This window comes from Aspergillus pseudodeflectus, assembly GCF_044049435.1.
Source record: "Aspergillus pseudodeflectus strain CBS 756.74 chromosome Unknown BJX68scaffold_10, whole genome shotgun sequence".
Classification (NCBI taxonomy): Eukaryota; Fungi; Ascomycota; class Eurotiomycetes; order Eurotiales; family Aspergillaceae; genus Aspergillus; species Aspergillus pseudodeflectus.
In genome coordinates, this window is record NW_027263786.1 from 661,513 (window position 1) to 675,267 (window position 13,755).

Genomic DNA, 13,755 nt, shown 5'->3' on the forward strand with positions numbered 1-13,755 from the left:
GTCATAAACATTTCAGCTCGGGAGCACTGTGAGCAGCCTATTTCGGGCTACGTGCTCCACCAAGTGAGGCTCGGCTAGGGGCTGGCCTACCGCTAATTGAATCCTTGTACGTGAGTAAGTGAATACTGAGATCATAAGTAAGCAGTGAGCCCTGGCCTAGGATCCACTGCCATAGAGTCCGTGCAACACTCTGCCTTCCAGACCCGGCCGCCTGTTGCCTGATACTAGACTTGGAATTCCATCTTTTCATTCGATCATCATCCGAGCATTCGTATGTACAATGGGTATAATAAACGCAAGTGCAAAGCAATTATCCATGCCAATCTCTTCCAGGTCGCATTCCCACTCCCTGCCGTACCCCATCACGCCAGCTCATGAATCTGGTTCTGGCCCTTGACAGCTGACAGCTCTGCTGCAGCCGGCTCCCTTGCAGGAAGCTCGCCCTTGTAGACGCCTTTCTCCGGCAGTTCAGCAATCGGCGCCGCGGTAGTTGCTGAAGGCGCTCGCTTTTGTCGACGTCGCCGCAGGAAGAAAACGAGACCAACGACCAAGGCGATCGCGACCAAACCACCAACAACCGGACCCGCAATCCACGCCTTCGAAGAAGACCCCGATCCCGACCCCGAGTCCCCTTCCGGATCCGAAGGTGTTGAGCCCGGAGTCTCATCCACTGAATCACCCGTTGACGTAGCCGAAGCACTCGTAGTCGTCTCCAGCTTCTCCACCCCAGCCGTAATCACCACCGCCTCACGACTAAACCCCTCGGTCCCGTAAACCGACAGAGCAGTCGTCACGGGCAACGCAGTCCCGCTATACGAATCCACATGAGACGTCAAGCACCCAAGCGTCTGCGTCCCGACGATCCCGCATTCAATCGTCTCCCTCGAGTCGACGGTCGCCGTTGACGGGATGGATCCCCATCCGGGCCCATCCCACGACCACGTGTATATGAATGTCGAGGGACCCGTTGTGATTGTCAGTGGGATGAGGCTCTCGAGGCAGGACGTGACCGTCGGGGCGCAGTCGAGGACGATGGTGGTTTCTTCGTTTTCGTGGTCGACGGCGGAGATGCTGCCGACGAGCGATTGGAGGATGTTTTGGTCTGGGGAGAAGGGGATTGTCAGGATGGAGAGGGTTGTTGTCAAGGCATCCGTGGCTGTGTTTGTCTCTGCGCTGGTTTCTGCAGGGGCTGTCACTGTCACGGTTGTTACTGAGCCGATGGGCGTTTCGGTGGCTTGAGCCGTTGTTTGCGAGTCTGTTGTTTCGGTCGGTTGCGCTGGTTCAGGTGTAGACAATATTACTGAGGTTGCCTCCTCCGGCTCTGGTGTAGACATGGTTGGTTTGTGATGCGGTTCGCACAAAGTATCTGGTTTTGCGAGGCAACACGGAATGATCAGAAAAGGGGGAGAAACCAGGACTGGTGTTTCGAGAATCGGGGAGCCTTTCTCTGAATCTCGAATCTAGACCAAGAGGGTTAGGCCCAGAGCTTAGCTGCCTGCTCCAGGATCCATTTATTGCCGGTTGTGAGTTAGTTTGCAGGGTCCAAGACCCCGACCCCGACGCCCGAAGCCAGATCCCATCCTGCGCTGATTTTAAGTGATGACAGCGACGGCGATGGCCATGCAGCTTTTGGTGTAGCGACCAAGGTTTTTGGTGCGTAAGGCTGCGTTCTACACGAATTTCCCGCGGAATTTTCGGCTTTCAACAGCGTACAACACGATAGAATTGAAGCAACGCGGAAGGGTGCTCCAACATTGCGATGATGCGCTAGCAATTCGACCCACCAATACTTTTGTCGCCGCGAGTCAGCCAACCCACGCTATCACTGATTTGACAAGGTCAGCCTTTTGGGACAAGATTGCTGCCTGGCAGCCTTGGCCAGACACAGCAACGGCATTCGGATAATGCCAATGGCGATGCTGGAGGATGATGCTTATTTGGTGGCGCCGCGGCTCAGGCCTTGTTAGGGCTCGCGGAACCCTCAGTGACAGCGTATTAATCCACAGCGGATCGGATCTCGTATACGAGCATATTCGGCAAGTGGGGAGGCTCACGCGTCGATCCTCTCGTTATTCGCTATGAACATAAGATTGCCAACTTGATGAGTTTGCCGAGACACTGGCTGAAGCATTTCGCTGATTGCCGTTATGTTCAGTCATCATCTGCTTTGCTGTAGTTCGCAGCCTTCGAATCAATCAACCCTCTGAGGAAGAGGAGAACTTTGTTGTACCCAACGAATAGTCGCGTACAGAGGTTTGGCATTGTCCCAGTAGGCCCAAAAGGTGCCAGGACACCCAGTTGGAACTGGTGTGCTTAGATGTGTTCAAGGTAGGTATACTCTAGCCGACAAGAGGAGCCAACAGCCGCCAATAGCTCCATGGCTACTTACAGCGAGCTCTCCTTCCCCTTCTTCCCCCTCCCATCAAAACTCCAATCAATCTGCCTCGCCATTCTCACCTTGACGCCCAACTCATCCGCAAACGCCCGAACCAACCCTGGATTTTGCTGGAACCACCGTCCCGCGAGCACGACATCCACACCCGACTGCAGCACCTCCTCAGCCAAAGCCCCCGTCTTGATACCACCCACCGCCGCGACAAGTAACCTGTCCCCAACAGCCTTCTTGATCTCCTGCGCGAAATGTGCCTGGTATGCCGGGCCCGAGCGGATCGCGATGGCTGATTTTGGGTTGATGCCGCCGGAGCTGACGTCCAACAGGTCGACACCGTGGTCGGCGAGCAGCGAGGCGAGTTGCACAGTCTGAGCGACAGTCCAGCTCTCCGGAAACTCCTCCTGGAGCTTCTCATCGAACTCGAACCAATCTGTCGCACTGACGCGGACCAACAGCGGCATGCCAGCTGGAATCACCTCGCGAACCGCATCGCAGACCTCCAACAGCAACCGCGTCCGATTCTCAAAGGATCCCCCGTACCCATCCGTCCGCCGATTACTCACGGGACTCAGGAACTGATGCAGCAAGTACCCATGCGCAGCATGCAGTTCAATCGCATCGAACCCCGCGCGCACAGCCCGCTCCGCCGCCCGCGCAAAATCCCCAGTCAACTCTCCAATCTCCTCAGCACTCAACTCCCTCGGAACGGCATTAACACCCTCCTCAAAGGGCACCGCCGACGGCGCAACAATCTCCCCAGGCCACCCGCCAACCTCAGCGACCGCCATCGCATTCGCACTCAACCACGGCGCAACCGCACTCGCCTTCCTCCCCGCATGCGCAAGCTGGATGGCAACCTTCTGCCCCTGGCCGCGCGCAAACTCCGTAATGCGCGCCAGCGGCGCGATCTGGGCGTCGTCGTACAGACCCAGATCCTGCGGCGTGATTCGGCCGAGCGCCTGGACGGCCGTCGATTCCATTATCGCGAGCCCCGGGCCGCGCTGGATGATTCCGCCCAGGTGTGTCAGGTGCCAGTCTGTGGCGTGGCCGTCGCGCGCGGAGTATTGGCACAGCGGGGAGAGGAAGAGGCGGTTGGGGAGGGGGAGGGAGCGCAGGGTTAGCGGGGAGAAGAGCTTTGTGCGTGCGCCGGAGAGGTGGGTTCCTGCGAGGGGGGATTGCGCCGGAGTGTAGTAGGAGATTCCGCTTGCGGCGGGGTTGTCGATGATTTGGTGGGCGGGCATTGTGTGTACGGATTCTGATTGATTCTGAGGTGGGGTGGGTTGTACAGTATATTCTATTTAGTATGTTGAACTACCGCAGGCTTTATGGCTTTTATATACGCTTTGGCTATTCTTTGGCGTGTTGGGGTACATTATTAAGCAGGTATGATGCGGGATGATTCATAGTATCCATTAATAATACACCTCGCTCTGAACTTGGGGGCGATCCTTATGGCGTGATGGCTTAATCCTGCATGAGGGCCCATTGCACACTACCTAGCATGAGGCAGATTAGAGAGTGCTGCACGCATCAGGATCAGGGGTGCGACTTCCAGCCTTATTTGATGTTTACCAGAACCAGCAACAGATTGATTAACAATACTTGAGCAGAAGCGCTATCAGTATACCGCTTGAGTGGTTGGTTCTTATGCACAATCACTGAAATGCTGGCGCAGGTCTGAGAAGCGACTTTGAGTGAATTTGCGAGTATCTCCTGTAGAGAGGTGTCCATATTTCTCGACAAAACTAATATCGTCAAGTCAGCGGCAATTTATCCATAGGTAATAAAACAGAACACATTATCGCAGCACATACCGATAGCCATTCTGGTTCCATAGTCCCCTGGTCCATTATAGGAGACGGCCAATGATATGTCCTATACCGCAGCTGCGCAACCCGGGTTGCTGTATGCGGCGCAAAACACAGGGCCGCAGGTCGAGGTTATCACAGGTAGCGTAGCGCGACGCCGGCATGCCTGAAATGCATCTATCGAAAGCTACACGGAAGAACATGGCGTGGACGACCGAGGTCCCGTAATATGTATAGCTCCTTGCCGACCGGCAGATTGCTTTTGCACTATTTACTGAAAATGATAGTCAACTTCGGCGGTGACCTGCGTTAGGGCTGAGCCAGATGCCAAATGCCAGATGTCAGGCCAAGCTCTTACACTTGGGGGGAAATAATAGCAAGAAGTATAGTCATCCCATCTATTTTCTCAAGTGATTACTCGCTGCCATGGTGGATACACCGCAATGCAAGACAGCCAGGCGCACTGTCAAAGGAAGTTTGCCACTTTCCCATCATAGCAGCAATGTCAATGAGATATTATTTGTCCCTGAACAAGCCGGGTTGCAGCATCCGTGCCATTGGCGAGGTGAAGATAGATGCGAACGACTAATAGAAGTGGTACATAGTGGAGGGCTGCTCGTGACATAGAAGGGCTGATCCTTTCGCGCGACCCATGTTTGCAACAGCAGCCGACGACAGGATAATGAGGAAGGAATTAAGCCAGGTCACGTCCGTGTTGCCAGGTGCTTGGTGGAAGCTCCTAACGTCCATCTCTGTTATGACCTGATCTCAGGCTGTTCATCTGAGTATCGCAGGGTTGTGTATTGCTGAGCAGACGTAGTCTAGGCTTTACTATCAATAAAGTAAGGGTAGTTTCTAACATAGAGATAAGCCCAGTCCTCATGGCGCTAGGAGTGCGAGACAGTTGTTATTTTACCGCGAATCCATGACTACCAGGCAATGCGCGAACGGTGCTGGCTGCACCGCCAACAGCGAGAGCAGATTGGCCAGAGGAGAGGATAACGGGTGGGGATTTGTCTTTTTTGGGGCGTGGTCCAAATAGTGATTTCCTTAGGGTATCGATAGAGTACTAGTAGACTACACTGCCGATTGTCATATTGCAGGCGGAAGGGTATGAGTACCATACGTCGTACCCCCGTTGCTCATCCGAAAGGAGTGTGAGCTTGGAATATGACGGCTGGCCTTGACCAATTTATATGGCTTCATGATCTTTCTCCTTCCTTACACAATACAGACAACATAAAACGTACTACAGTATTCTCATCAACGAAAATCGGGTGCTTGGAACGATAAGTTTGGGATACTATTGTTCAAACACTGTGTGTCTCACCTTGTTCACAAGAAACCCATTAATGCTGCTATATAGAAATGGACTGATGGGCTCTCATACCAATTTTGACTAAACAATCGGCCACGAATCGCTCAGCATAGTAATAGGCTTGACAAATTCCACTCCAGATAGGGATCCTGGATAACAACAGGAAAGTCCGGCTTTCATTGACCTAAGACGACCGGGCCTCCTCCTACTAGCCGCTCGAAATATTGGTACTGGACGCCGGACTGCTGCTCTCGTGATTTAGGGTCGCCAAAGTCGTGGCTGCCGCTACTCCTGTAGGATCATTGCCCTAGCATCTCGCATAGCTACAAGACCATTTTGCCGGCGCCGTACAGGACTTTGACCGGGATTCCCTATAGATTAAGTCCGCCCATGGTCAAAACAGGTATTGCAACGCGAGGACTGACTCGGGACTGTGAAAGGAGTTGCCGCCAAGCGCCACTGTGGCTGGACATTCCCCGTGAAGTGCGATGTTGGGCGTACTGCGAGGGGAAGCGACAGGATGGAAAACGTCGGAGAACCCGAGTCTCTGGGTCTTGGACTCTTGGAAAAGAGCTAGCACTCGAGCTAGGTGAGAATAGCCTTTGCATCTTCCAAGGGAAGGAACCCTTGGCAGACTTGGCATTGGGGATAGTGTACCAAAGATTGTAGCGGATTCCAGTAGATAAACTGGATGGACCTGTGACTGTGCCCCTTTTCTCGTCTAGAGCTCACAGATCGAGGTGAAGAGGCGTCTCAAACTCGCATATCCTCGATGACCTGAAAGGGATATACCCACGTTGGTTGCGAGTCAGCACACAGCCCTGTAGATATTATTACTACGCTAATAAACCTCGATCGGCGTGTAAAGGTATGAAATAAGGCGTAAGCTGGCGAGGACTCGAGCGCTCGAGTCCCGAGGAGATGGTTCGGTCAGTCGCCGAGAGCCCCGATATCGTAGAGATCACCTGAATCAGACTTTCAATCGCATGTCGGTAATCCCCCGCCGTGTCTAGCCTGTTCTTTGGAGGACGTTCATTGGCGCGGATATTCATTCACTGTTCAGTACCGAGACTGATCGCTCCGAAAAGGATTAGGCGCTGGCGCCTGCAGATACTTTAGCCGAGTATACGTTCGCCACCCCACTGTCCACAACTTCAAGGGCCACTGGGCAGGACAGGACAGACTTGTACTCGTAGCTCTAGATTTCAAGAGGCGATTAATGCGTGCCGCTAGGCCGATTTTCCCATTGAGCACCGCTCCGCGCACTGTTAGCAGCGTAGTGTAGGAGGATTGTCCATGACTCGTGGGGTGGAGTCGACCGCAATCTGGCGCTGTCATGGTGAAAAACTCACCCACGGAACCAAATCCGGGTATCTCAAAATCACTGGTGACTATTGGTTAGCTACCAGAAGCTGGAATGGGTCTCATGTCGAGAGCCAGGGGTCAGGACAGAATACGCGTAGAGTCTTCTGCGGCGGATTGCCCTTATCTAGACGTCGATAATATCGATTTGTCGATCAAGAATCAACCTCTTTTCCACCCTCATCAAATCTTCCAAGTTCCAGCTTTAAAGATCTTCCTCCTTTTACCTGGTAAAGCATAGCGCGCCCCAACTTCAACCAAGCGAGAAGAGTCTAGAATTCTAGCGCTGCGATCATTCCAATGAGGCGAGAGAAGTGTTCCACAGCGGGCTGCGTGCGGTGGATCTCTGCAGCGCAGAATTCTCCGCTTCAATCTCGGCTCGAGCTTGATGATCCTAGGCTTTGCCGCTTTCTTGCTTGCTGTTGTCGGCGAGGCTTGGCAAGTTGGCAGAGAAAGGAAAGGACTGGTAGTGGCCATTCTTTTTTATGTGAGCTCATCCGCGTTTTTCTTTGTTACCTTTTTTGGTCCCCCGAGTTTGTTTCCCCCGTCAAAGTCGCATCCCACCTGAGTCAGACACAAAGAGACCATGGCGATTACAGGCGACCACTCGCCGAATGTGGCGGGAAGTGTCATCTTCCTGAGCGTTCTCGCTTTTGTTACCTACGCTTTGCGCGTCTACTGTCGCTTGACGAGGCGATCATGGTCAGTAGAAGACTGGATCATGACAGTCGCACTGGTACGTAGAACCAACCCGGCAAACCCTCCTCTGATCTTACGCCAACTAACACGAAACAAAAGATCCCCTTCTGCGTCCTGGTCTCGGGCTGCCTCGGCGGCGCCTTCAACGGCATCGGCATCCACGCCTGGCGCCTCCAACAACCGGGCAACGAGCGGTACGCGGCCGAGGGCCAGAAATTCTTCCTGGTCTTCGAGGTCGGCTACTGCGCGGCGATTATCCCCATCAAGCTCAGCATCAGCTGGATGCTGATTCGCATCGCCGAGGGGCGCATGATGTACATCTACATCCAGTATGCGGTGATTACGCTGTTTACGCTGATGAATGTGATTGCGCTTATCTTCATCCTCATTAATTGTATTCCGATCCAGGCGGCGTGGGATACGAGTCTTTTGGAGAAGGGCGGGCATTGTCAGCCGGCGCATGTGCTTACGGATGTTTACTATGCGACGACGGCGGTGAATATTGCGACGGATTGGGTTACGGCGTTGATGTGCGTATCCATTCTGGATATAATTGACGATGGACGATGGGACTAACATCTATATGCAGGCCAATCCCGCTCCTCTGGAACGTCCAGCTCAACCGCAACAGCAAAGTCGCCGTCATGGGGCTAATGAGTCTCGGCATCCTGTACGCCTCTCATCCTACCCCAACACCCCCTCCCCATCCTCAACGCTATCGCATTACTAACAAATCTCAAATCCAGCGCCTCCCTCTCCGCCTGCATCCGCCTCAAATACACCATAAACCTCACAAACCAAACCGACTACCTCTTCGCCGTCTCCGACGTGCTCATCTGGGGCTTCGCCGAAAACGCCATCGGAATGACCGTCGGCAATATCGCCACCCTCCGCCCCATCTTCCACTCCTTTTTCGAGCGCACACTTCGACGGACCGGGTATAGCGGGAGTCGCAGTCGCAGCGGCGGCGGCGCGTCGCGCCTAGCGTCTGGGTACGAGCTGTCGCAGCATGGCGGGAAGAGTGGGGAGCATGGCGCGGGGGGTCCGGGGGGGTATATGAATACTGTAACGGAGATTACGAGGGGGTCGCATGTGAATGTGGGGACGGGGACGGGGACGGGGGATGAGAGTGAGTTGAGTGATGGGGATAGTCAGAAGGGGATTTTTGCCATGAAAGGTGGGAAGAAGCATGGGAACGCGGATATCATGGTTAGTCGGCAGGTGGATGTTACGTATGAGCGGTAGCTTGTGCCGTTGATGCTGTTGGGGCGATGTTCGTATACTGTACAAATATAATGGCATATGAAAGTCACGCTTATATCTGGTATTATCTTTGGCGCGGTTCTTGGCCACATCCCCTAGATCGAAGGAAGAGAATGATACTCATTCCTAGAAAGTAACGTGACTTGTGCCGACTTTATACAAGTATGTGCTAAAGTTGCACCACAAACAACACCGACACCAAACTCCCCATCCCCAGCCTCACGGAGACACCAGCATCCTCTCCATCCTCATTCCCCTCCCACTCCGCAACCCGCAACCCGGAACCCAGACCACTTCGCGTCGTATACCTCGACGAATGAACCGAATAATGTTCAACAAGACTCTACACCTGCCGGGGACGCTGCATCTTTGCTCCATACGGATCAGGCTCGGATATACCCCGCTCAAGGCGGAACGGACACCCATCATCCCTTGGCTCGAGGATTATCCATGCGCCGGCGTACGAGGGGCCCGTATCAAATAGCGTGGAAAGGTCGGAGCCGTCGCCTTCGGGTGCGGTTGAGAAGGGACGTGCGCCCGCCGTATGTTCCAGTTACGACGTTGCCCGCCGCGCAGGTCTCTGTACTATACATCTAGGGGAGGATATACTTCCCCGAGGGTGCCGAGCGGCTCACGCATACCTCGACTGATGAGAATCGCCAGCTGCAATGGCTACATTGCCAAAGTATGACAAGGGCGAAGGCGTTCGTGTCGGGGTCCGGGTCCGCATACTCCTTCTCACTCTAAAGGTACCTATCAACACAGGCATTGAGGTACATACGGGATATCAGGCCACTGGGCAACTGTCGCGGTTGAGTTGTTTGCAGCCATTGCGCTTGTTGTAGAGACCGTACGAGAGTCCGTACCCGTAGGTATGGCTGCTTTCGCGTTTTGGATGGCCGAGATTACGGGGAAGGAGCGGGGTTTGTTTGTTACGGAGCCTGGTGGGTAGAGGATGTTGAGGTTGATCGTTTGGACAGAGAGATGGGCGGTGTCAAATCTCTAAGAACCTGATCAGAAAGTCAAATGGAGTGCTAAGGGGTAAGCGTCTAGACAACCCTACATGGTATTTCCTAAAAACGCCATAGTCGGGGGTTCAGGCCGTCGCATGGCTAGTCCTGTGAACGGACTCACCATCTACTCTATAAGTTTGAAGAAGAGGTCTGCATCGACAGGGTATGGCAGCTCTTTTAGGAATCTTTGGGGGGTTCTCTATTAACAGGGCGCTGGACTAATCGTACAAGCCTTCCACGTTATCCCTACTACTCTGTAGAGCCTCAAGATGAGCTATACCGGGGTGTTAAGAGGCTCTAGCCCTTATGTTATGACTAAGGTGGATTAGCCAAGCTAGGAAGGAGTTATTACTTTACTTTTCTAGTAGTTTTAGAGAAATAAAAGCGTCATATATATATTTATACACAGACATGAAAGGCAGGTCTATTTTAGTGGTCATCACGACATATAGCGTACTTCGGACCTAGTGAATACGAAAGCTACCCACTGCACTTCAAGATCACATAGGTAACCCTCTCACAGGGTAGTCTGATAGAGACTAGGGTCAAAGGAACAATGTGATCACGAAGAATACGTCCAAGTATTGAACAGTTTGCATTGTAGCCATTGCCATGTATCAAGTTGACTTCGCTGAGCCCGAAACCGACTCTATCCCAGATGGACAGTATGCCATATCTTCAAACACTCCATCATATCCAGCGAGAGCTGCGCCTCCGAATGTCCCGCCTGCTCAATGACCGCCAGTAACGCAGACGCATAGCAGAACCAGATCTTGTTCGCTTTCAGATATTCCAAATGCTGCTGATTGAGCCCACTCTTCTCAGCCCAGGACCGCCACTGCTCCAGAACCTCCGTGATGAGCTTCGCAGCCTCGGATGACATGATCATCAGATATAGTATCGTCCGCGCCAGATCATCGAGAGTATAGCTTGCTGGAATGACATTTTCCCCAACGAGGTAAAGCCGACACTTCTCCGCAACAACAGCAACCGACAGGGGCATCGAATTCAACGCCCCGATAACCCTCTTCGCCTCATACTCCTTCTTGGCCTGGATACTCTTCACGTGCTGCTCGTGAAACGACTGAGACTGCGCGAGCATGCGAGCCCGCGCCGCTTCGGCCGCTTGAGCGGGGGGCATTTTCTCCTCGATCGCGCGCTGCCGCTGCCCCTCGACGAATGCGCGGTGGCGCTGCATGATGTCGATGCTCTGGTCTGGAGGTGGTTCGGCAAAGGGCGGGATTGCGGTGGCGTCGAGGATCTCGAGGAGGGCGAGCACGCCGCCTGGGATGGAGGATTTGGTTGCGAATGTAGTGATTTCGGAGGGGATGCAGACGTTCCAGAGGCCTGTGGAGCTCTTTTGGCTGAGGGCTGCTGCGGCCCAGCTGAACCAGGCGCTTGCAGGAGTGGAATTGTGCCAGGGTTGGTGTTGCTTGCCTGTGAGGAGGCCCTTTGATTCAAAATACACCGTCTGGACGTGACCGCTCTCTGAATGGAAGCGGACGCCGTCGCTGGAATCCTCGGGCTCCGCTGAGCGATGTATTTCGCTTATTTCTGCGAGCAACGAGGGCATTGGACTGCCCAACAAGGGCTCGTCGTCCGACTGCTTCACAAGAGTACCGATTGACCTCTGATCGGATTCGCAAAGTGGCCGCGCAAGCCTCATCCAAAACGGCGGCAAACTATTCACATCGCGACAGTCCCACTCTTTCCTCCACTTAAGCGCCAGTCTCAAAATCCCATCCCCATCATACGGCAGCGCCAGCCTCAGTACCGCCTCACCTGCACCTGCACCTGGACTCCCCCTAGAAGCAGAACCCGGCGCCGTCAACAACACCGTCCCCGTCGGCGTCCACAGCCCAATGGACTTGAGAACCCTCCACCCCTTCGGATCAGGAACCGCCCCGCGATCCAGCAAAAACGTCACGAGCTCCTCGAACACAATCTCCGCCGGCGGCACGCGGAGCTCCTCTTTATACTGACACCGGTAGAGGACTCTGCCCGTGAGAAGCTCATTCCAGTTGAGCGTTGCCCAAGACCCGCCGGGTAGCGAAATAGTGTGTGGATTGAGGGTCCAGTATCCGGGGTCGCTGTCGCGGGATAATGGTGTGATTCTGCGCCGCGGGATTTCGACTTCGATTATCCCGGACATCAGGCTGCCGCGGGTGATGGATGTGGAGGCGAGGCCATTGGTTTTGAGGACGTGGCGGATCGAGCGCCGGGCCAGGATCGAGCGGATGCAGGTGTAGAATATGGGCAGGACGCCGAGGACCGCGAGGGGGACGCCCACGTACGTTATTATGTCTGGTGCTCCTACCATCAGTCTTTTTTTCACTTTTCTCTTTTCTCTCTCTCTTAATCTCTCCGCCTTTCAATACAGCTTGAAGAATTATTTTATCAGGGGTAATGAGGCTGAGGCGCAGGATCCGTCACCTGATCCTGGTCAATGCCGTCCAGTCGCTTATTCTTGCCCAAGTTCTGATATGATCATCCTCGTATTCCTGCCGCTTGCCTGGAGCTTTTCGTGTAATCTTGGCGTCGAGATCCTTTATACCAAGCATTGAAACATTGGAAACCATTTGTAGCCATATACATTCCCTAAGATGGTATTTTGCACCTTCACGATTCCCCCTCAATCATTCTGCGATCCTCGTGAATCATCCGCATCGCATGTATATCCTCCCTCAATTACCAAAACAGCGAGACAGCCTACTTCGGCTCACTATACACATGATCCCAGGAAACTGGACTCCCAAAATTCGGGCTCCCATCACTGTGGCTCCCCACCAACTGCACCATCGTATACCGACTATCATCGCACGCCCCCGCACTATTACTCGTCGCATGATACGCAATCCACGTCTGGCTCCCATCGGGACTGACAAAGAACGAATTATGGCCCGAGCCGTAATTCCCATTCGCGCTCGCAAACACACACCCGTCTTTTTTCGTCCACGCGCTCGCAAGCCGCGGATCGCTCGCCCCGTCCCAGGTTAGTTGGCCTAGGCAGTAGTATGGTGTCCAGCAGTACGAGGCCGAGTAGATGATGTGGGTTTGACCGTTGAAGTACAGCGCGACGGGGCCTTCGTTTACGGGGGTGCCGTGTGTTTCGAAGGCGAGGGTTGGTTGGGAGATTACGGAGATGGAGCCCGTGAGCGACGTGTATGTGGACGAGAGTTGTTGCAGGCAGATGGACTGGTAGCTGACGCCGTGGAAGCACGAGTACATGAGGAAATTGCCCCAGTCGTTGAAGCGGAGGACGGACGCGTCGATGGACCATTCCGTTGTGAGTTGGCCCGCGTACGTGTAGTCGTCCCAGGGGGTTGTGCCGCCTATACCATAGCTGGTCAGTAACAGCGACGAGACAGGCAGTGCGTAGGTGCGAGCTTACCAGCCAAAACATGCAACCTTTGTCCATCAAGATTATCCCCGTTGCCCGCGGTAAAATAGACATACCACTTGCCGCCGAGGTAGTGGACCTCGGGTGCCCAGACGTTGCAGCAGCGCGAGGCGGTCGAGTCGGAGTAGATGACTTTTTTAGTTGCGGTCTTCAGGCCGTTGATTGTGGTTGAGCGCGCGATTTCAACGGTCGACCATTCCGTCGTGAGGAGGTAGTAGTAGCCGCCAGAGTATGCGATAAAGGGGTCGCTGCCGCCGGGGTTGCGGATCGGGTTTGTCCACGCCCAGGTTGAGGGGAGGAGGGTCAGAAGGCATATTGCCGTTCCAAAGAGGGTTTCAAGGTTCAGTTTCATTTTGTAGATTTGCGCGAGTGGTGCAATCTGCAATGGTTAATGCTGAAGCGCGGGCAATGGGACATTCATATAGCCCAAGCTAGCCACATCAGGTACTGCAATGAAGGACAAACCACATTTTGCGGTATCTCCGGGTTAATCACCGGTC

At 54.0% G+C, this 13,755-nt stretch overlaps 5 protein-coding genes across 5 annotated transcripts; 1 reads left to right on the forward strand and 4 right to left on the reverse strand.

Moving 5' to 3' along the window:
* Positions 1-176: 176 nt before the first annotated feature.
* BJX68DRAFT_231817 (EGFR-like transmembrane domain-containing protein) lies at positions 177-1,474 on the reverse strand. Its single transcript, XM_071039396.1, has one exon. The coding sequence runs from the start codon at positions 1,332-1,334 to the stop codon at positions 363-365; it is 972 nt and encodes a 323-aa protein (XP_070901899.1). The 5' UTR covers positions 1,335-1,474; the 3' UTR covers positions 177-362.
* A 635-nt stretch (positions 1,475-2,109) lies between these two features.
* On the reverse strand, positions 2,110-3,682 carry BJX68DRAFT_231818 (NADH:flavin oxidoreductase/NADH oxidase). The gene has a single exon (XM_071039397.1). The coding sequence runs from the start codon at positions 3,631-3,633 to the stop codon at positions 2,386-2,388; it is 1,248 nt and encodes a 415-aa protein (XP_070901900.1). The 5' UTR covers positions 3,634-3,682; the 3' UTR covers positions 2,110-2,385.
* A 3,784-nt stretch (positions 3,683-7,466) lies between these two features.
* Positions 7,467-8,824, forward strand: BJX68DRAFT_253815 (uncharacterized protein; the record flags this gene model as incomplete). Its single annotated transcript, XM_071042780.1, has 4 exons — positions 7,467-7,616; positions 7,679-8,109; positions 8,169-8,249; positions 8,326-8,824. The coding sequence occupies 4 exons, from the start codon at positions 7,467-7,469 to the stop codon at positions 8,822-8,824; spliced, it is 1,161 nt and encodes a 386-aa protein (XP_070901901.1).
* Positions 8,825-10,234: 1,410 nt separating this feature from the next.
* On the reverse strand, positions 10,235-12,216 carry BJX68DRAFT_231820 (uncharacterized protein). The gene has a single exon (XM_071039398.1). It carries the CDS (start codon positions 12,173-12,175, stop codon positions 10,505-10,507), a length of 1,671 nt encoding a protein of 556 aa, XP_070901902.1. The 5' UTR covers positions 12,176-12,216; the 3' UTR covers positions 10,235-10,504.
* Positions 12,217-12,564: 348 nt separating this feature from the next.
* Positions 12,565-13,607, reverse strand: BJX68DRAFT_253817 (glycoside hydrolase family 43 protein; the record flags this gene model as incomplete). Its single annotated transcript, XM_071042781.1, has 2 exons — positions 12,565-13,187; positions 13,247-13,607. The coding sequence occupies 2 exons, from the start codon at positions 13,605-13,607 to the stop codon at positions 12,565-12,567; spliced, it is 984 nt and encodes a 327-aa protein (XP_070901903.1).
* Between the last annotated feature and the right edge of the window lie 148 nt (positions 13,608-13,755).